This window comes from Phocoena sinus, chromosome 17, assembly GCF_008692025.1.
Source record: "Phocoena sinus isolate mPhoSin1 chromosome 17, mPhoSin1.pri, whole genome shotgun sequence".
NCBI classification, from domain to species: domain Eukaryota; kingdom Metazoa; phylum Chordata; class Mammalia; order Artiodactyla; family Phocoenidae; genus Phocoena; species Phocoena sinus.
The window spans coordinates 70,918,518-70,941,247 of NC_045779.1; the positions used below are offsets into that span (position 1 = coordinate 70,918,518).

Below are 22,730 nucleotides of genomic sequence, written 5' to 3' on the forward strand. Positions count from 1 at the left end.
TCTTTCCCTTTGTCATGATTAAACATTTCCTTATATTTGCCTTGATATTTTTTTTCCTCAATAGCCTGAGCTAAATGATAGTCTTTGACTCAACGCTGTTATAAGTACAACCTAAAGCCTAGGATTTAAATAGAGTTGTATATAGTGGTCATCGATATAACCTAACTTCTAGGGTATACTTATTTATTTTTTTAAAGATTTTTATCAAAATGAAATTTAAACCATTTTAAAATTCCTTAGGGAACTCATAATCCCAGTTTAAGAAATGCTGAAATCATTGAGAGCACAGGTGGTAGAGTCAGGCAGTCCTGGTGTGCATTTACCACTAGCTGGTATGTCATATTTAAAGTGCTTCGGGTGGTACCTGGTGTATATTAAGTGCAGTGGTAGTTGATGATACTGTTACTGTTAAGAATCACAGTATTGCTGTTAGGACCCTAGGCTAGCTCCTTCACCTCTCTGAAGTGCTGTGTAGCTGTATGGTGCAAATAATGAACGCTGTTCTTTTTACAAGCCATTGTTGTTGTGAGGATCAGAAGGGATAATGTTTGTGAAAGCATTTGAAAACTGCAAATTTTAATCGTTAATATCAACCTTAGCCCTAACCTCTGTAAGCACCTGGACTAAGGGATACTTTCTGAGTTACTTGTAATGGTGTTAACATTAAGATGTAAAACAATCATAGTTGCCTAAGCTTCAAAAATCATTTGTTTCTTTGTCTAGAGACAAATGCTGTATTCCCATTCGTCTGCCCTCCCTTTCTAAATACTTAATAGCTTATAATCACTTCTCATAGTGCCTTTCTTTCTAGAAAATGATGTAAAAATGAAAAAAAATGCTGAGTATGCTTTTATGTATATTCTAGACTTATCGGATGTGGATTTCCTAGATGATTCTTCAACAGAGAGTTTGCTCCTAAGTGGGGATGAGTACAATCAGGACTTTGATTCAACCAATTTTGAGGAATCTCAAGATGAAGATGATACGCTTAATGAAATTGTGCGATGCATTTGTGAGATGGACGAGGAGAACGGCTTCATGATTCAGGTGACCTGCCTTCCCTTCAGCACAGAATGAGTTAGTTCAGGTGCTCAGCACATTTGCTGGGGCATCTGTGTGTTCTCTTTTTCCTCACCGTCCTTTTGAAGGTGGAGGCTTCTACCAGTTGTAATGATTGGCAGATTGCTTCTTCAGATGAAGTAGACTGTTTTCTTATCTGAGGATCTTTCTCCGGGTTGTTTATTTTGAGGTCTTCTAGCTGAAATTCTTTTCAAGAGCCATTAAGGTGGCTAAGCGTCCACACTGAAGGGTAGACCATAGCAGTCCTTTTCCTGCTGGTCTGGATCCTGTTGTTTAATAGTTTGTGGTATATAGTCACCCTTCAAAGGGTAGAAAAGTTTCCACAGTATTGAAGATTAAAGGAAAGCTTTGTTGCAAGGATTACCATTACAAATACCCTCTCCCTGTAGAAAAGGTATCTTTAAGAAAAAAGGAAAGCATAACCCATATTTTGTGGTTACATTTTGAAGATTCGGAGATGTTAGTTACAGAAACGATGAAAAAGTAATCATCTTTTTCCCCCTTTTCAGTGGTTTTCTCAATAAGGGAACTACAAATTTATAGGTTCACCACACAGGTAGTACTTTAAGAGGTTGTTGCCTAACACACTGCTACAAAGTCACCTATTTTTTTTTTTTTTTTAATTTCTGCACTTCAGTAAGCTATTTTTAAGAGTTCTAAGGATGTGTGAAATAGATGGGAGAAATAATCTTACGCCTTTTTTTATGATTAAGCCCGTTTATCAAAGCACATTTTAATGGGTGCAGCGAGAGGAAGTGCTTGAAATAGCTAGCTGTTTCAGAAGTGAAATTGCTCGTAAGTCATCGCTTGCTTTTGTTGCGTGGATTAAGAATTGAACTGGCGGCCGCTGCCGCAGCAAGACTCAGCCAGCTAGTTGAAGAGAAGGGGGTCTGTCTTGATTTCTGGCGAGTAAAGCGCGGTTGTTCCCCGGCAGTGTGAAGAGTGCCTGTGCTGGCAGCACAGCGTGTGCATGGGGCTGCTGGAGGAGAGCATCCCGGAGCAGTACCTCTGCTACGTCTGCCGGGACCCTCCAGGTAAGCTTTGGCCCCTGTGCTCATCGCAAGGTGTCTGGAGGTCTTGTTACGTACAGGTTCCGTTGTACGTCAGCTGACTGAGACACCATGACCTCTGTGTCCGCTAGACTCCACTTCCATGTTAAAATTTAAAATTCACTGTTTGTTATAGTTTCATTTTCCATATTAATTATTTAGGCAGAAGCATTAGCATAGATTCCTCAGCATAAGTACCTACCTTACTGGAAGGAGAGGGTTGTGGCTTTCACCTGAAAAGAACTAGCTCCTTAATCTACTCCTGTGTATTGATTTCTAAATAGGTTAACATATGGCTATTTGAATGGACTCGGAGTCTGAACTCACGCTCCTCCTGACGTGGTTTTGAACGAGTGTCTGATAGTGCAGCAAATGAACCTAACGTCAGAGCAGATGGGATGTCCAGTTATCACGCCCGAGTCCTTTAGTTTACTGACGAGGCAGCTAGGGCACAGAATGTCGCACGCCTCGTGCACAAGGATGGTGCTAGACTGGCCGCACCGAGAGGAAGACCTGTGCCTTTGGGCTCCCTGTCCACTAGGTGCCTTCCTCCACGCAGAGGCTCTCCGAGCAGCAGTGTTGTGCATGTCGTGTGCACTTCCATCTCCGAGGCAGAACCCATCTAGACATCTCAAATGAAAGGCTGCTGCTGCCTTGTTCTGTCTATCAGAAGTAATAATAATAATACCATTAAGAAGGAGGAGAGTTATCCAAACCTACATGAAGGTAGGCATTTGTTCATTCGTTCATCCAGCAGCATTTATCAGATGCCTTCTATTTGCCACAATCTGTGGTGAGAGGTAAGGTGATTGATTCTAACCACGCCTTCCTCTCTCTCACAGCATAGTAGGGGCACAGACATAGAAGCAACTAATTGTAATAGGAAATAATTACTATCGGTGGTGAAGATATAGGATTATATTGGATTCTGTGAGCTCTTAGATGTGAGGGAGGGGTCCTTAGTCAGTTAACTAGAACTCTTCGTTTCGCCCAGTTCAAAACAAATGTTAGTGAGAGAAACAGGTACCCCTGTCTAGTTTCTATCGAGCCCTTTTGGCCTTTTTAGAAAACAGATGACAGAGACATAAAAAATGGAAAGCAACACACTCAAGGTTCCTCTGCAGGTGTGACCTGCCACTGACCACATCCTTCATGGAGTTCGTCCTGCTTACCGGGCAGGACATCTGAAGGTGGGAGGAGCTCTCACAGTGCCAACTCTTCGACGCACTGTCTGACTCGTCTTTTGAATTTGTTCTTGGTCCTAGAGCTCGCCTTGTTCACTGAGTGATGTTAATCGGGTAGCAGTTGAAGGGAAATCTGAATAAGTGGAATCCTTTGTCACTTTAATGTCAACTTTATCTACAGGTCAGAGATGGAGCGCAAAATATCGTTATGATAAGGATTGGTTGAATAATGGGAGAATGTGTGGGTTATCATTTTTAAAAGAAAACTACTCTCATCTCAATGCCAAAAAGATAGTTTCCACACACCACCTGCTTGCTGATGTCTATGGTGTTACGGAAGTCCTGCATGGGTTACAGCTGAAGATCGGAATCCTAAAGTAAGTGAAGGGTGGCGAAGGGAGGGGCATACTTTAGTGTGAATTTTAATTTAACTAAATCAGTTGGCTTTTTGCAGGTTCAGATTAGCAGCTTGGAAGACAGAATAGATATTTGAACAAATTTTAACTTTAAAAAAAAGGAAAGGTTAGTAACTTTTTGGATGAATAGCTCCTTCATGCCTATTGTCCTGGAATAGAGAAGCGTGGGTGAATAACAACGGCGTCTAGTATTTCAGCAAATGTTAGTCCCGCCACACTGTTTTGTGGGCTCACCTTGTACACAGAAGTACAGTTGCTGTGGTGAACCCTTTGGTGTGTGTCCTCCTTCAGGAATGCTGTCACGATGAAATAGATGAATGGTATATTTTTAAATTACCTTAAGATTGGCTTTGAAGGGAGCCAACAGGTCATGTAATCCATTTGTCTCCTGTGCACCAAATATGTTATAGTCATCCCGGGCAATTTCTCCTTAAAAACAAAGCAAAACAAAAACAGAAAAAACACTGAGCCTCCATACATATCAGAATGTTCTTGAAGTCCTTGTTTTCAGTTCTTCCTAATACTTCCCTAGAATTTCTCTTTAAAAGTATACATATTTTATATAAAACAGGGTGATTCACTGGTTCTTCACAAGATTTTCTTTATTTTGACTCACTTGCCTGGGCCGGAAACGTGCCCCTTCCCTTCCTTCCATCTCCGTCCCGCCCCTCCCACAGTGGCGAGGCCCACTGAGTACTCTGTCCCTGTGGTTCCTTACCGTCCCCGTCTATACTTTGTAAATTCCCGGTGGCTCCAGTCTTCTGCTCTTTCAGTTCATCCTTCATACTGTTGCCAGTGTGATCTAGTAAAAGATAAAGAGGAGTTGGTCTCTTTGGAGCTTAATATACCATCGTGTCTTCCTGGTGCCCAATGCGAAGAGTGCAGGCTCGTTCAGCATGCGCTCTGAATCCTTCCACGATGCGTATTCTCTCTGTCATTTTGTTGTCATGTCTTCCCTCTCCTAATTTTTCCCCCAAATGTTCCAGCTATACCAAACCATAATCGCTGAATGAAGCATGCTTTTACATAGCTCCAGGCCTTTACTCACAGCCAGAATAACCTTCTACCATTAGTCCTTCTAGCAAATGCTTTTTCATGATTACCTTCCCAACTAGAGCTGATCGCATCCTTGGCAGACTCCATGCGTACTGATTTCAGGCACTTTGGTGCACCTTGTTTATGTCTGCCTCCCCTTACTAAGCCATGGGTTCCTTGAAGGTAGGGCTTGTGTCTTATTTATCATTTTATTCCTAGAGGTTAGTGGAGGGATAAGTACTCAGTAATTGTTAAATGGAATTTGCTTTGGTTGTATGTCATAAACCTGAATATGGATTTTTTTATAAAAAGGCCATGCAAATGCTAAAACTCACTAAGGAGAAACTAAATTATTAAGCTAAGCTTTTTTTTAAAACCTGGTTGTCCATGACACCAATATGAATTTCTGTACATTCATAATTTCACTAAGGATTTCAACTGGACAAATTTTGCCTCATGCCTATAGGCTCTCTTTATGTTAATATTTCTAATAATAATAGTTATTATCACTAGCTACTATTTATTGGAAGTCTACTACAAAACCTGAAATTGGTGGTTTCATGTGCTATTTCATTTAATCCTTACAGTAAAGTTCTTACTTTGTTTGGTAGATGGGTAGTCAAAGGTAGAGTTTCTGTAACTTGTCCAAACTCCTCCTCTGAGGCTCAGCAGGATTCAACACATTGGACTATTGAATTACAAATCTAACTTTCCTTCTACTATGCCTTCTACCGTTGAAGAATTGTTGTATTTTCTGGCTATTAAACTATTAGGAGTTCAAAAGATAAAATTTATAATTTCAGAAACAAGCCTTATTATTAGAAAGAAAACTAATGTGTCTCCTGGTATTTATCTAATTTGGAAATTATCAGTTCACAAACATTATTGAGCCTTCTCAAAGGTTTATGCCTCCAGACTATCCTCCTTTTACTTACTACAGAATATGATGAATGGATTCTTCTTTTGCTCACTACAGAATTTTAATTACTACAGAATTAACTGTGCGATATCATGCTCACATCTTTAGTGAGGATGGGGGAAAAGGGATATTATCATGGACTGTTAGTGAGCATGTAATTAGTACAGCCTCTTTGGAGGCCACTTTGGCAGTACCTGTCAGAATTAAAATGTGCATACATTTTCTAGGGATTTCATATCTAGAAATTTATATGACTGATAAATTCCCACTTGCGTGCAGAGGTACACACATGCAAACACACACACGTGTATTGGCGGGGAATTGGTTGGTGAGACTAACCTGCAGCGCGTTAATACTGTTCAGCTACTAGAGTGAAAGTGAGGGAAAATCTCTGCTGACAAGGCAAGACGCCCTTATGTGTTATATATGAAGAAAGCAAATTGTATGAGAGCCCCATTTGTGTACAAAGAAAAAGTGTGTGCTTACCCACTTCAAAAATAATTTCATATGTACAGAAAAAGTGTGGAAGATTATACTTCAGTTATCTGTGATTGCCATGGCAGGGAGGTTTTTACTTTGTACACATTTATAATCTGAATTTTTGTCATGAGGAAGTATCACTTTTTGATTGACTAAAGATGTTAAAATATGCTCATGTAAAAGTTTTTCATGTTGTACAGTTTTAAAAAATACAGTGAAAAATGAGTAAAAGAGGTTCATATATCAGATGATGATGTGAACTGTCACAAAAGTACATTCATTATTGCTTTTCCACCTGAGTTTTATTTCTGTAAAATTATGAAAATTTACATTTTGGATGAAATTCTGGGCCAGGTTAACCTAGAAAGTACCTTTACTTTTGTCTTGAGTGCCTGACCTCCTGCTAACCTTGTTTGCTTGGCGGTGCTCTAGGTCTTCAATAGAGAGGTGGGGATCGGTCCACCTAAGTCAGTACACTGAACATACAAAAGGCATGGATAACTGAGGGTGAACTATGTAATTGTACATTCTGAAATTTATTGTGGCATTATACTTGTTACTGGACTTTTTTTTTTCTGAACTTCTCTTTCTCCAACTTTATTTTAAGGAATAAACATCATCCTGACCTTCGTCTCTGGGCTTGTTCTGGGAAGAGGAAAGATCAAGTAATTGCTGGGGTAGAAAAAAAACTAATGGTGCAAGACACAGTTAATGTGGAAGAAAAGAAGTATCATGTACAGAACCATAAGGAACCACCTCGTTTGCCCCTAAAAGTGGAGGGAACTTATATAACAAGTGAACACAGCTACCAAAAGCCACAAAGTTTTGGTCAAGACTGCAAAACTCTCGCAGACCCTGGGAGCTCAGATGATGATGATGTTAGTAGTTTTGAAGAAGAACAGGAATTTCACATGAGAGATAAAAACCGTTTACAATACCCAGTAAAAGAAGATGGAAAGCCCGGAAAGGTATAACTAGTTCATTTGTCTTTGCTTGGAAATACGATAGAACAAAGGAAAATTTTGTGAAATAAAACATACTGAGATTCCAGATTTTACTTACATTTCCAAGTTCACAAGTACCTTGTTAGGGTAAAGACATTTTTTGCTTTCGCTATAGGAAAACACTGGCCATTTGAACATTTAATTATCCCCTAATTCAGAAATGTCGTAATTCATTAAACTTTTGCCTTAACAAAAGTTTCAAGTTTATAAGTACACTTAGATGCCTCTAAAAACCATGAGCCAAATTTTTTTCCAAGTGAGAATGTCTACGTGTGAAAACATGAAAGTGCATGGGGGTGTGTATATATTAATATAATTTGTGTTCCTTTTGTATGTGTTTTAGATAAAAAGTGGCACTTTTTATCTAAAAAATCATCTTTTTAAAAATTATAGCATATTTGTATATGCATATCAATCACATTGTGCACTAAGTTGAACTCTTACAGCCCTGTGGACATTGAATATTTGTAAACTTATTTCTTGTTCACAACTTAGAGATGTCATGCCTTCATTTTTTATTGATTTTTCAATTAACAATACTGCTTTAAAATTAGTTCTTTATTTTTCTGGCCTCTTTTATCAAGTAAGTTCTATAAATAAATACTTAACTGAATTTGAAAAGCTTATATTAGCCAAAATTTTGCGGTAAATTATTTTGTCAAATTAATATCCCTCTTATGAAATGAGTTATCGCTGGTGAAACTGAGGTCAGATTTTGTGTGTGTGTTAAGCAGTCCGCACTTTTTCAGTTTTTAAGGGGTTTTTCTCTTCCCCTCACCTCATTGATTTAGCTGCAATAATAAAGTCCAGTCTGCAGTTAATTATGCTTTATACTAGCCTTTGCCAACTATCTTAATTTTTTTCCATCATTGCTTTTTGCCTTCACTCCACTTGTGACACAGCTTAGATTAACTGAGGAAGGGGTCAGTCTAAGTTAGCTGGGCTTTCTAGTTACAGAATATAATTAGCTCCTTCATTTCTTCAGCAGGTTTTATTGAAGGGCTTCTACCCTGTGTAGCGCTCTGCTAGGCATTGTGAAGAGACATAGCAGGCATGTCTGCTTTTCAGGACCATCAGATGTAATCTAGTTATGTGCTAGTACTTCCTTTACAAATATTCTGGGAGTCAGGTTGGATTTTACCTATCATTGTGGGTAGTGATGTTTTTAATGCATCTTTCCCTTTATGACATTACATTTCAATCAATTCTTTGTTTTTTCTGTTGGCTCTTTGGAGAAGAATTCAGCTGAAAGGAATACAGTATTTGTTTATAATGATAAAAAGGGCACTGAAGACCCGGGAGACTCACATCTTCAGTGGCAACTCAATCTCCTTACACACATAGAGAATGTGCAGAATGAAGTCACCAGCAGGATGGACCTGATAGAAAAAGAAGTTGATGGTAATTTAAGAAAGAATTGAAATACAATTGCTGTAGTCTGTAAAGTGTGTTTATTGCACTTTTGAATAATTTAATTGAAGTTATTTGAAGTTTTTAAAATTATGGGACAAAAACTACAGATGCTGTCCAGGCTGATGGAGCTTTGCTGCTCCCTTTACATTGTATTTAACACATCTGGCATTTAGGGTCTTTTAGTCTCAAGACAATATGACTGGATATTTTAGGGATTTTGTTTTTTAAGATGGATATTTATTAAATATCGCCCACCTGCCAGGCTCAGTATATACCATATGGAATATTTATTATTCAATGAAAAATAATAATATTATTCATTGAATAATATTATTCAATAAATTACTATTCAATAAATAATATTCAGTGAATATTTTCATTGAACTGTGTTTTTTTTTGGAAGTCAGCCTAAGGACTTTAAGCATATTTGAAATGTGGGGGAAAACATTTTGTTTTCACTCTGGACAGTGTTTGTTAAGTGAAATTAACAACAGAGAAGTCCTGCAAGTTTAAGTAGATAAAGCTTACGTTTGCATATACACATTTTCAAATGTCTTCTTTTATATTTAAAAATTTTATTGCGCTGGAGCCCTAAGGAGTGGACAGGAAAAATGTCATCCCCATTTTATAGTTGAGAAAATAGAGTACCTTAGATTACTAATCTAGTGTTTTCCTATGCTTTTTGACTGCATTTTTTTAACCTCATAGATTGTATCTCCTGCCCACCCCCCCGCTTTTTTTATTTGCGAAAGTATGTGCTACTCTCATCCCCCAGTAAGTTAGAGTTCCTACTGCTTCGTTTTTCCCTGTGAAAAGAAGAAATGGAAACCCATTTCAGAAGCATCTTCTCTTTGGTTATAAGCCAGTTGTAGACTTAGTTTAGTTAGTTTTAAGTAGATTTTTTTAATATATAAATTTATTTAATTTATTTATTTTGGTTGCGTTGGGTCTTCATTGCTGTGCACGGGCTTTCTCTAGTTGAGGGGAGCGGGGGCTGCTCTTTGTTGTGGTGCGCAGGCTTCTCATTGCAGTGGCTTCTCTTGTTGCGGAGCATGGGCTCTAGGCACGCGGGCTTCAGTAGTTGTGGCTCGCGGGCTCAGTAGTTGTGGTGCATGGGCTTAGTTGCTCTGCGGCATGTGGGATCTTCCTGTACCAGGGCTCGAACCCGTGTCTCCTGTATTGGCAGGCGGATTCTTAACCACTGTGCCAGCAGGGAAGCCCTTAAGTAGATTTTTGAAGAAGAAGAAAATGCAACTTGATGCTATCCCCTATTATTATTAACAAAAAGTATAGAATGTAATTAATTGCATTCTGCCTGAACTTCTAATACGCTTCTTTTTTTTTTTAAAGTACTGATAAAATAGTGGGAATGAAAGGACACTAAGAAATTTCTACCTCCTTTCCTTTGTTAAAAAGAACTTCTAGATTTAAAAAAATGGTTAGAGTAGCTAAGTTTCATTTAAAATGGAGATGATTTAAGCCTAAATTAATAGAAAGCTTGAGCAGGAACAGGGAATGTTGTTTCCTGTTCCAGAAGAGAGTAAAGGAGACACTCAAAATGCAGTTACTTTATATCTTTAAAAGGAAAAATTACCTAAAATGACGACAGGTAGAACAACAGATAAAGATTACTGAGAGGGGCTAGAACTCTTGTGGGATGAGGTGTAGAGGATGCTTAACTGCTCAGAAGTGACTTCTGTAGATTGGCTTTCTAGCGAAAGGGAAGTGAACTCTTTCTCCATCACTTTTTCAGCCTTCTAATTATACCAGTTTTTGACTGTGTTTCCAGTTGCCGTTTAAATGTGTTTGTTCTTCTCTTCTCTCTTTTAGTTCTGGAAAGCTGGCTTGATTTCACAGGGGAGTTGGAGCCACCTGATCCTCTCACGAGGCTGCCCCAACTTAAACGCCACATCAAACAGCTCCTAATGGACATGGGCAAAGTACAACAAATAGCAACTCTCTGCTCTGTATGACAGCAGTGAACACCTAATGCAAAGAATGTGGCTCTGTTCAGTCGACTAATTTTTATTATCCACACGGCTGCTAAGTGGATAGTTAAAAAGCTTAGTGATGTTTGGTCATTTACTGATTTGTGACATCAATAGGATGGCACCTTGGAAAGGAAAATGAAGAACAACTTTATCAAGGAAGCTAATACTAAAAAAATTTATGAGCTAGATACAACTGATGACGTGTCATATGCCAAGGATCAGTGGAGGTAGAATATAATCTGTGCTAAGGGAATCAGATTGGCAGGATTTTTGAATAGTTGCTAACGTGAAGCTCGAGATACCTGTAGAAAGAAATATGGTGTATTACGTAGTTTTTAGTAGAAAGATCTATGTTTATAAACCAACATTTGGCCCAAACCAAAATTGTAGAGGAAATTTAAATTCTGGAGAGTTCTGTAAGCTTGTTGTAAGAACTGTCTTCTCTGCAGTTGATCTGCGTGCACCGAAGTTTAGAGTATTGAAACTTTTATAGGATCATGAGCTGTTTCTTAGGTGATGAATGTCCTTAATCAGAAAACTGACAATAGAAGTCTCACTTCTGAGGAAAACAGTTGTGGAATTCTTCATTCATTATGAATATATTGTAAAAACAAACAACAAACTAATTGGAGTTTATTGCTGGCATTAAGCTCACTGTAAAAAACAGAATGTCTCGCAGAAGGGTCAGTGTGCCAAATGATGATGATACTGCTGGAAAGAGAATTGTAAATCCTGTGGGAGTTCTCTCACCCAAGTCTTACATAATGCCATCAGCCCATCCGAAACGCATATATCACATATACTATATAGAGAATATATATGGTCAAATTTCAATATTCAGGTTTCAACGTACAGTTTGATCCTGAGTATGCTTGGTATTTGCCTTCAGAAAAAAAGAAGTTGTAAATAACCTCAGCTGGGATGAGGAGTGACAAAAATATCAAAATAATTTGTGGCTGTGGATTTTTTAACTGCTGGTAGTGGAATACTGGAAAAGCTTCATTTCTGAAGATGAATTTTATTTTTAAAAAATACATACGCACTCAAAACTCTTAGCTTTGATCACAAATGGACAGATTTCTGAAACCAAAGGCAACTCAGTTGCTGTGTCAGTTCTTGCTGGATTTCGAGCCCAGGCCCTCCCGTCTGCCAGTGTTCTTGTGAGTTGTGTGCTGCCCCCAGTGCTCTGCGTGCAGGTATGCGTTAAGTGTGTGTGCTTGTTTGAAACAAACACTCAACGTACATATGTACATAATCTACACATATTTATATCTACACATATCTAGTTTTATTACTATAGACTATAAGAACTGGTGGTTAACATGAAATGTTACCTTTTAACAGACTGTTTTTAAAAATTAAAAATGTATGTACAGGTTTTGAAACTTTTTTAAAAAGAGGAAAAAAGACTGTTAGGAGGCTATTTGATGACATATGACACTTGAATATTTTATGCCTCGTTCTGTTGATCAGTTCTAGCAATCTGTATAAATGCATTTTAGAACTGATGGACAGTAAACTTGAATTTATCTTTGATAAGAATACATGCCACTGTACATTCAGATATTATTTAAATTTGCAAACACACTGTTCTATATGTAAGGTACTGTATGTAAAACTCTTTATTAAAACAATTCCACATATCATAAAATTTCAGCTTGCCTTTTTGCAGCCTTATATTTTGATGTAAAGATGATTAAAAGAATGTGCAAAACAGTCATTAGACATTTTTATTGCCTTTTGACATTCTCCAACTTGACAAATGTGCCAAAGATCACAGACATAAGATACAGCCCTGTGTATTTACTTATGATACATTAACTTTGTCAAAAATCTTACTGAGAAATGAAAAGCTTTAGTAGAGGGATATGAGGTAGTTATTAAATTTGCATATTAAAGTAAAAATAATAGTGCCTATATTTCATGTGTGGAGTAAATTTGCTAATGTCTCTATTTCAAGTTTGATACTTTGTCTTTCATTTGTGTTTTAAAATAATGGCTCTAACCTTTTCCCTATTATAGTTAAATTCTAGACATTTAATTTATGTCTTTTTTTTCAGAATGGAGCAAGTAGCATCCTTAACAGGCTGTGAATAGCGGTGTTGCCTAGATTCTTGTCACATGCACAGAGGACCCTTTGTACCCAGTGGCACTCATATTCTTAATCCCTGATGACCACAGTTAAGTTAATGTGCATTTGTTCTTGGAGTATCTTAAAATTAGATCACTTTGTTTGTTAGCAGCCAGCAAACTAGAAGTTCAACTAATAATTAGAATATTGAAATTTTGCTCTGCTTTTATGCATATGCATTGGGAGTCTGAATTTTTACTTTATATTTTTAAAGTAAATCTGTATCAGGTTACTTGTATGCACATACCCACTTAATATAGAGTATATCAACAATTGGTCAAAGCCTTTTAGCAACTAGCAGGCCGAGTCATTCCTTATTTAGGAAAGTGAATTCATTTTTGAGAAGTAAGTCCATTGTGTGAGGTTTCAGATGAGTTTTCTTTCCACTTAGTCTTACTTAAAAAATGTGAGTATATATATTTAAATATAAGCAATAAACTAGAGAGGGTGTTTCTTGAAAAGATAACTTTTCATTGCTACCCAGACAGAATAGACTGACATTGGTGGGGAGGGATCCTTCTTAGTATGGTACTGATAAGTATAATTTGTACTTCTTCATACTCCTGTGTGTTTCTACTGACTTATTATTTTCAAACTTAAGAGTAATGCACACTTTCCTTAAAGGAAATTGATTATTCTCATAATTTCAGGTAAAATACTTTTTCCTAACACTCACCTTATTTCCACTGACTTACGTCCTCTCAGATGTTCATATTCTGTGTGTTCAAAATGAAGGAGCCCATTTCCCCTCCAGCCAACTGGGTCTCCTGCCAGCTTCACTCTCTCTGCTTTAATATCACCACCCTAAGAGCCCCGGCTTGAAACTTGCAGTCCCTCCCCCTTATCCATTTCTTCACTAGATGTGCTGGTTCCTTAAAATGGATGTTGTCATCTTCCTCCTTCTCAATCCCACCAGTAGTACACCGTCTTTTACAAAAATCATGTCATGGAGGTATTACTGTGGGCTTAAGAAATTTTAATTTTCTCTTCATTCTGATTCATCAAAATGGTCACTGTCAAGCTAGGGGATTAACATTGAGTGACTGCTCTGTGCCAGGTATTGTACATGTTACCTGCAGCGTCTAATTTCGTTCTTTTGTGGAAAGGTAAGACAGGATCATTTTTAAGATGGGGAAGCTGAGGTTTAGAAACATTTAGAGACTTGTCATAGATTAGTGACAGGTTCAAGATGCAAATCCTGTGCTGTTCAAACTCATGTTCTTTTCCTAGCAGGTGTGTTTCACCTATTCTTGTCATTTGTGTTTTCTGATATCATTAGTGACTCCCTATTTCAAACCAAGTCAGGTCTGTGTAATCTGGATCTTTTGTATTTTACCTAACCAATTCTCAAATCCATTTAAATATAGCCTCACTGTTTAGATAGACTATGCTTGTTTCCATCTCTTGCCTTCATATTATTTTCCTCTTCTGGAAAATTCTTCTTTGTTTGTTGTGTCTCTATAAATGCAGACAGTTCTTCAGGTTTCAATTTCTCTTCCTAAGAGAAGCAGTCCATTGTTGAAGGCCTCTTATAGTATCCTGCGTTGTACTGACGTGCAGGAACCACGTCAGTGAATCATATATTTCCTGTAGTGGAGCAGGCGTGAGCTTTGCAATTCTCTCCTCAGATTTTCACTCTGGCGGTTTACCAGCAGTGATCTCTCTTGAGCTTTGGTTTTCTTATGTATAAAATGGGAAGAATACTTAGGCTAGAACCTGGTTTTGCGAGTTAAATGAAGCAAATAAAGGATTTAAATTATAAAGTTGAAAGTTAAATATAGGGGACACATTGAATGCCATCTGTGTGCCAGCCATTAAGTCATATGGTTGGTTATGGAGTTAATGTTATTGGAACCACAGTCTACAGGCTAACGGAAACATTAAAAAATATTTTTTTCAACAAGATAGGTGATAGCAAAGAGTATAAGGAACCACAGAGGCAAAAGAAAGGAAAGATAACTAGACTTGTATGTAGGTGGAGAGGTTTGGGGGACATAGAATATATATGTTAATTAAAGTGGTGGTCTTTGAATGTTTTTTGACTGTGACCTCTCTGTAGGAATTTTGAAAAATTGTAATTCATTTCTGGTACCTGGAGATCTGGAGACAAGACTTAAGTGTATTTTGTTTATTTAAGAGGAAGTTTGAGTGAGTCATCTAAGGAAGTTGGAGTGAGGAAGAGGGAAAAGTAGGGAAGGGGAGGAAAAAGCCAAGGTAAATATGCACAATTGAGAAGAGTGCTACGGGCAGTGGGGCTTTGATTCTGCCATTTGAAATTGCTCATCATAAATGTAAACAGTTGCAAAGAGTGTGATTTCTAATTTATAAATATTGGCCTATTAAAATCAACCTGTTATCATTTTAAAATGTATGCAATAGAATCAATACAATTTTGCTACTTACCAACATCTATTTTAAAAATACACGAGCAAGCTCTTCTTTAACATTTGAAAATTTTACAAATTTTATATTCTGTTTTCTGCCTTTCCAGTTTGCTTCCTAATAGAATGTTATCTTCTTTTATACTTACAGGCCTTTGTCATCCTCTTGTACTTTTGTCCACATACACACAGAAAAGTAAATTGCATTTTTAAAACGTATTTATAGGCTTCTTAATAGAGTATCAAAATACATGAAGCAAACACTAATATCACTGAATAGAAAATAGAAAAATCTGCAATTATAGTTGAAGATTTTAGCCCTCCTTTAACACCAACTGATAGAACAAGTAGACAGAAAATCAGGATAGAAGACTTGAACAAAGATGAACACTCAACTTGACCTAATTAACATTGATAGAATGTTCCACCCAACAACATGAGAATACAAATTTCCTTTTTAATACACATGGAACACTCAAAAAGATGGGCTACATACTAGACTATAAAACAGCTCTCAACTCATTTAAAATTGAAATGCATAACATGTTCTCCAACAATAATGGAATTAAACTGGAAATCAGTATTAGATAACTGAAAAAACCCCAAAGTGTTTGGAAATTATCACATACTTGTAAAACAATCCATGACTCAAAAAAATTACAAGTAAAATTAGAAAATATTTTTAATTGAATGAAAATGAAAATACATCATGTTAAAATTTGTGGGATGCAGCTCAATATTAGAGGGAAATTTACAGTTTCAAATGCTTATAATAAAAAGCAAGGTACAGACTTTAGCTAGACTTGTCATTTTGCAATATATACAAATATTGAATCTTATTGTACACCTGAAACTAATGTCAATTATACCTCAATTTAAAAAAATAGACATTTAAATATAAAAGTTACAAAATCACTGGTTTAAGATTTAAAAAAACAAGAAAAACAAATTAAAACCAAAATAAATGGAAAAAGAAATGTGCTGAAATCAATGAAATACTAAATGGACGAATAGTAGGGAAGCATCAATATAAATGAAAAAGCTGATTCTTTGCACAGAACGATAAAATTGGTTGACTCCTACATAGACTGATCAGAAATTAGAATGGAAGCGGGAACATTAAAACATCCAACATACAGTTTTTTTAAAAGGGTGTTATGAAAAACCAGTGCCAATAAGTTTAACAGCTTACATGAAACAGAGAAATTCCTCAAAAGATACAAGTTAGCAAAGCTGACTCAAGAAATTAAATAAATTGAATTTGAAATTGAAAATGTTCCCTCGGAACTCCAGGCCTTGTGCTCTATAGCCCGCAAGCCACAACTACTGAGCCTGCGTGCCACAACTACTGAAACCCATGCACCTAGAGCCCATGCTCCACAACAAGAGAAGCCACGGCAATGAGAAGCCCACGCACTGCAATGAAGAGTAGCCCCTGCTCGCTGCAACTAGAAAAAGCCCGTGCCTAGCAACGAAGACCCAACGCAGCTAAAAATAAACAAATTAAAAAAAAGAAAAAAGACCCAATCCCTTCTTTAAAAAAAAAAAAAAAAAAAAACTCCAGGCCTAAACGTGACTTCTATCAAACATTTAAGGAAGAAAACTTGATTTTACACAAGCACTGACAGAAAATAGGGAAGAAAGGTACACTTGTTTCAAGACCAACTTTGACCTCATGCCAGAACCAGAAAAAAAACACTGCAAGGAAAGGAAATTACAGACTGATACATATCCCCTTTGAACATAGACACAGTCCCCACAAAATATTAGCAATGTGAACCCAGTCATATACAGTAAGGATAATATATCAAGATCAAGTTGGGTATTCCACAGGAATACCAATACAAGGAAACCAATACAAAGTTGGTTTAATGTCAATAAAATAATGAAATTATGTTAATCTCACTAAATTAAGATAAAGGTTTTCATAAATTTCAGCATCCATTCATGATTAAAAACTACCAGAAAAGGAATAGAAAAGAATTTGCATAACAATAGAGGGCATCTATCAAGAAACTTAAACCTCATAATGGTAAATGAATACTTTTCTCTAAAATAAGGAACAAGTCCAGAATATCCACTATCACCAATATTATCCAACATCAATCTGGAGGTCCTGCTAGTGCAATATGGCACTGGACAATAAAGGAGGAAAAATAAAAGGCATAGCACTTGGACAGGAAGAAGAAACATTTGCAGGTGACGTGCTGTGTACCTGGAAAAGTCTAAGGAGCCTATCAAAATGCCACTAGAACTAATGTTTCTGTACATTAGCAAGGAGATATTGGAAGTTAGAATTTTTAAAATGCCATTTTCAATAGCATAAAAAAAATACTTAACAGTAAATCTGAAAACATGCAGAACCTGTACACAGAAAACTACAAAACAATGCCTAGAATAAAGATGAGATAAATGAATAGAAAGATACACTAAGAACATGGTTTGGAAGACACAGTACTGTTAACATTTGTCAGTTCTCCCAAAATGGATTGATATAATGCAATCCCGAGTAAAATCCCAGCAGACTTTTTGAAATAGAAATTAGTGAACTGATTCTAAATTTTATATGGAAATGTAAAGGACCTAGAATGCCCTGAACAATTTTGAAAAGGAAGAACTAAAGTTGAGGGACATACAATTTCTGATTTGGTGGCTTAATAAGCTATAGTAGCCAAGACAGTATAGAAGTAGCATAAAGATAGAGATGTAGATTGATAGTACAGAATAGGGTATCTAGAAATCAACCTAAAAAAATATGGTCAGTTGAATGAAGGAGAGTTGTTGTTCCACATCCTTCCTTGCCAGTGTTTATTTGGTGTTTGCCAATGTTTTGGATGTTAACCATTTTAATAGGTGTGAAGTGATACATCCTTTTAATTTGCAAATAGATATCCAATTGCTCCAGTGCCTTTTGTTAAAAATATTATTTTCCCTTTGAGTTACCTAGGTCCCTTTGTCAAAAATCAATTGACCATAATTATGTAGGTTTATTTCCATACTCTTCCCATTGATCTATATGTCCTTATGCAAATGTCACACTATCTTGATTACTGTAGCTTAAGAGTAAGGTTTGGAATCAATTGGATGGTGTAATTCCTTTAATTATGTTCTTTCTTACCTGTTTTTGCCAACTTTGGTTTTTTTGCATTTCTATAAAAGTTTTAGGATCAGATTTGTTACCTTCTTTTAAAAACCTGCTGGAATTTTGACAGGAACTGCACAGAATCTACAGATCAGTTACCATTCTGACACTATTGAGTCTTTTGATCTAAGAGCATGCTGTGTTTCTCCATTTGTTTAGGATTTCTCTATTTTTTTTTTCAGCAAAATTTTGTAGTTTTCAGTGTTCAGATTTTGCACTTGTTAAGTTTATTTCTAAGTATTTTTTTCTTTTTGATATTGTAAAGGGAACTGTTTTCTCAATTTTGTTTTCAGATGTTTAATTACTAGAATATAAATAAAATTGATTTTTTTATATCTTGTATCCTATGACATTGTCAAACTGACTTATTAATCCTAGAATTTTTGCATATTTCCAAATATTTTCTAGGGAGGAAACTAAGGAGACCTTATAGGTAAATGAAATGTAAGGAGATCAGGAGACTATTGAGAAGCTCCATCTTAAAGCCACAAATGGAGGGCTCACAGTAAGAGTGAGGGGGAACCATCCCTTTATAGGGGAGCAAAATTTGCCACCCCCAGATGTCTATTCGGCAATGTGGGTTATTTTGAGCTGAAAACAATCAAGGCCCAAAAGACTCAGGAAGAAACTTTGAGCTTCCTCGTAACTGCCTAAGAGAATTTAGATACAGGGCTTGTTCCAGAACAGAGCTATCACTGGAGATCTCTGCAAAGAATATGGGCTGAGTGGGGTGGGGGAACTCAGCAGGGCCTGGAGATGAGAGTCCACTCTGGGTCTCATTGTCTCTGCTTGGCCCAGCAAGCATTTGTTTACCAAATATTTGCTTTTCCATCTCCGTGCCAATTGCTTTCCTCCCCTTTGAAGTTCCAGATCGCTACCCCTAATATCCTTGTTTGTCTGTAGCTGAAGATAGTATTTAAGGTGAGGATTTAGGCCATTTGGGCACATTATTCAGTTCTTGTGGGTCTCTCCCATGTGTACATGTTATTAAACTTTTGATTTTCCCCTGTTAATTTGTCTCATGTTGACTTAATTCTTGGACTAGCGAGAAGAACCTAGAAGAGTAAAGGAAAATGTCTTCTCTCCAATACCTTGAATGGGCCATTGTGTGGGATGCTTATAGAAAATCTAGACAAATGTGAGAAGATTGGACCAGGAAGATCAGCACAGAATACTCCAAGTAATTTCAGTGAGTTTCAAGGTGAGGCAGCCACCTTCATGCAGAGGTAGAAGTACAGAGAGTACTTATACCCTGCAGAACATGCCTGAGAAATTTATCAAATGTTGACTCTAAAGTTAAGGCACACAGATAAGAAACCCATTGAAGGGAAGCCAGGCAGAACAAGACAGCATCCGTGTTTGCACGGCAGAATGCCTTGACTGTGACAGCAGAGGAAATGGCAGCAGACAAGATTGGGCTGAATAACTGATGCTCTGCCAGTCCCTGAGCTTCATGATTTTTATCTCTTCCAACTTGAGAGACCCAAAAGGACAAAACCTAGAGACATACATGAGACATAGATGTTAAATATATGTATTTTCCATAAGGAAAAGGGGAAAGAGAGAAACTCAAATCCAGCGAACAATACCAGTCAAAATGAACCAGAGAAGAGAGTGACTTAAGAAGCTATTTAAAGCGTTAGAAAATAGGCTGAGCTTTCCTGAAAGCAAAAGGAGAGCCACCATGGAAATTAAAATGTCAGCATCATATTCCTCTGTTGCAGAAAATAATACAGCAAAACACATACTGCTCAAGACCTGAAGAGTTGAAAGTGAGGAAGAGCAGTGATTCAGGAGCATCAGGCTTCTGGCTGCAAACAAAGAAGAACAAAGAGTGCTGCTCATCACCCAGTTCTACGAGGATTAAGTTGTCAGGCACTGCAGTCAGTGACTCACTATGCACCCTGTGAGGAACTCAGGATGAAGAACAGAATGAGGCACTCTGTGCTTTGGGAAAACAGGCCCCTCAGATAAGATAGTTAGATGTATATCTCAGGAAGCATTTTAATGAATCCAGATTCTTGCATCTTCCCATACATAGAAAAGCACTAAATTATTAACTCAAGGTATCTGTTCTTTGTGACTAGCAGTAGTCTTTTACCAAGATGTATGCCTGCCTACATGTATTGCCTAGGCAAAAAGCATTTAGAAGCTGGTTTCTCCCCTACATCTTCAGAACTACTAAAAGGCCATCTCCCAGGCTACAGTCCTCAGCAAGATTCCTGAATAAAAAAACCTCACAACTCTTACATTGGGCATTTTTCTTTCAGTTGACATGGTCCCACCAGTTCCATGGTGCCATGGACTTCAGAAGCTTCAATGAACTGAGAATGATTCTACAGCTGAAAAAAATGGTGATGAGGAGGAAACATTGCCAAGGCTAAGGTTTAAGAGGGTGGCAAAATTCCAGGACGGCAGTCAGCGTGGGACAAGGCTGTGAATGACTGCCCACCCAAGCTAGTGGATGAGGTATTGCCAGATAAACACCTGCCTTCAGTGCAGCACATTGAGCTTAAAGAGGAGATAGAAGTTGAGATTTTAAGTACGTTGACTGATGTCTGGTGCTCCCACCACTGGAAAAATTTCTCAGTTTTACAAGAAAAAGAACATTGAGTGCTTGTGTGCCAGGCCCTGCACTATGCATCTTATATTTATGTATTTAGTAATCACATCATCCTATGAGTTTGGGCACTAATAACATTACAACTTCATAGATGGAAAAATTGGGGCATGGAGAGATCAAGTAGCTTGATAGTCATGCCATTGGTACTCTTGGTAGGATCTCATTGAGGTGGGAGTAGGACTACTCTGATGGATGATCTTTTCCTCTCCAAGACTTAGTCATTTTGCTTTTAATGGTTAAGACTATTGGATTTATGGATGGAGGAGTATGTTAGAGAATTGTTAGAAGGTAAATGCCCTGCCTTGTTCTTGGTTTTCAGTCCATGAGAAGGGATTTCCCCCTAAGTGCTCTTGGCCTCTTATTCCACTGCTTACTTTTCCATGGATGTTGTTAGTCACCAGTTTGGCAGGTGACTTTCCCTTTTTTCTGATGTAAACAATTGTGCTATAAATTTCCCTCTCAGTACTGCTTTAACTGTGTCCCACAAATTTTGATATGTTGTGTTTACATTTTCATTCACTTCAATATATTTTTAAATTTCCCTTGAGACTTCTTCTTTGACCCATGGATTATTTACAAGTCTGATGTTTAGTTGTTTGAAAATTTTGTTCAAAGAACTGTTGTCTTTCTGGCATTGATTTCTAGTTCATTTCCATTGTAGTCAGAGTATGACATCAAATCTTTCATATTTGTTGAGATTTGTTTTATGACCCAGGATATGATCTTAGTATATGCCCCAGGGGTGTTGCGAAGAATGTGTATTCTGCTCTCGTGGGGTGGAGTGTTCTGTGAATGTTGATTAGATCCTCTGGTTGGTGGTGCTGTTGAGTTCTTCTGTGTCCTTGATACATTTCTGTCTAGTTGTTCAGGTTGGGTCATTTTTATTGTTCTGTCTTCAAGTTCATGAATTCTTTGCTCTGTTCCTTCTATTTTATTGTTTAACCCGTATATAAAGTTTTTTATTTTGGTTATTTTATTTTTTAGCTCTAAAATTTCCATATGGTTCTTTTTTACATCTTCTGTTTCTTTGTTCGTGACTATGCCTTTACTGAAACTGTCTATAGTTTCACTTGTTTTGAGTATGTTCATAATTGTTTGTTGAAGCATTTTTATGATGACTGCTTTAGAATTCTTTTAAAATAATTTTAATATCTGTATCATCTTGGTATTGGCATTTGCTGATTGTCATTTCTCATTCTAGTTGCTATTTTCCTGATTCTTGGTAGGATGAGTGATTTTTGGTTAAAAACTGGACAGTTTGGGTGTGTGTTAAGAAAATCTAGATCTTATTAAATCTTCTGTTTTAGTAGAACTCTTGACATCACTGAGGTGGGAGAAAAGGGACACCACCTCATTGCTGTTCATAAAGATAGATGTCCAAATTCTTGCTCCATCTCCATTGCCCCCTGACAGATATCAGTTGGTTGGGTGTGGGAGTTTAGGCTCCCCTGTCGGTCAATGCTGATGCAACCCTAGCTGGGAGGTTTGGCATCCTTACTGTTGCTGGCTGGGAGTGGGTGGAAGTTCAGACTGCCCACGTGGTCTCTACTGACCCCACAGAGAGAGGGGGCTCATTCCAGCCCAACTGGGGTAAAAATTCTGGCTTCTCACATGGCCTTTCAGTCACCACCCTGGTGGGGGCTTGGAGAGCCTCCTTAACTTGGCAAGGGTGGAATTCCCAAGTCTCCCCCACTGGCTTTTGCTGGCATGGGTTGGGGTGGAGCCACAGTGTTTTCCTGTGGGGGTTGCTGGAATAGAGCAATTATTGTCTAAAAGTTTTCTGTCTTGCCAGGCTCCCCTTTCCTGGACCTTTGGCTCGAAAAGCTTTTCTCGGGGCTTTTTTGGGGGTCTGTGCTTATTGGCATTTCTGGTTGCTGTCTTC

The 22,730-nt window shown here is 37.6% G+C and overlaps 1 protein-coding gene across 15 annotated transcripts in view; it reads left to right on the plus strand.

Moving 5' to 3' along the window:
• The window catches only part of PHF20L1 (PHD finger protein 20 like 1), an 82,636-nt gene extending 66,125 nt beyond the window's left edge, over positions 1-16,511 (plus strand). For 8 of the 15 annotated variants that reach the window (XM_032609512.1, XM_032609515.1, XM_032609521.1 and 5 more), the window contains 6 exons: positions 866-1,047; positions 2,015-2,114; positions 3,495-3,690; positions 6,771-7,131; positions 8,403-8,568; positions 10,411-12,287. In XM_032609512.1, the coding sequence (XP_032465403.1) occupies positions 866-1,047; positions 2,015-2,114; positions 3,495-3,690; positions 6,771-7,131; positions 8,403-8,568; positions 10,411-10,553 (1,148 nt within the window). In that variant the 3' untranslated portion in view covers positions 10,554-12,287. Of the gene's footprint in view, positions 1-865; positions 1,048-2,014; positions 2,115-3,494; positions 3,691-6,770; positions 7,132-8,402; positions 8,569-10,410; positions 12,288-12,631 lie in introns of those variants that run through there. The other 7 variants (XM_032609518.1, XM_032609519.1, XM_032609509.1 and 4 more) reach the window with 2 other exon arrangements.
• The last annotated feature ends 6,219 nt before the right edge of the window (positions 16,512-22,730 follow it).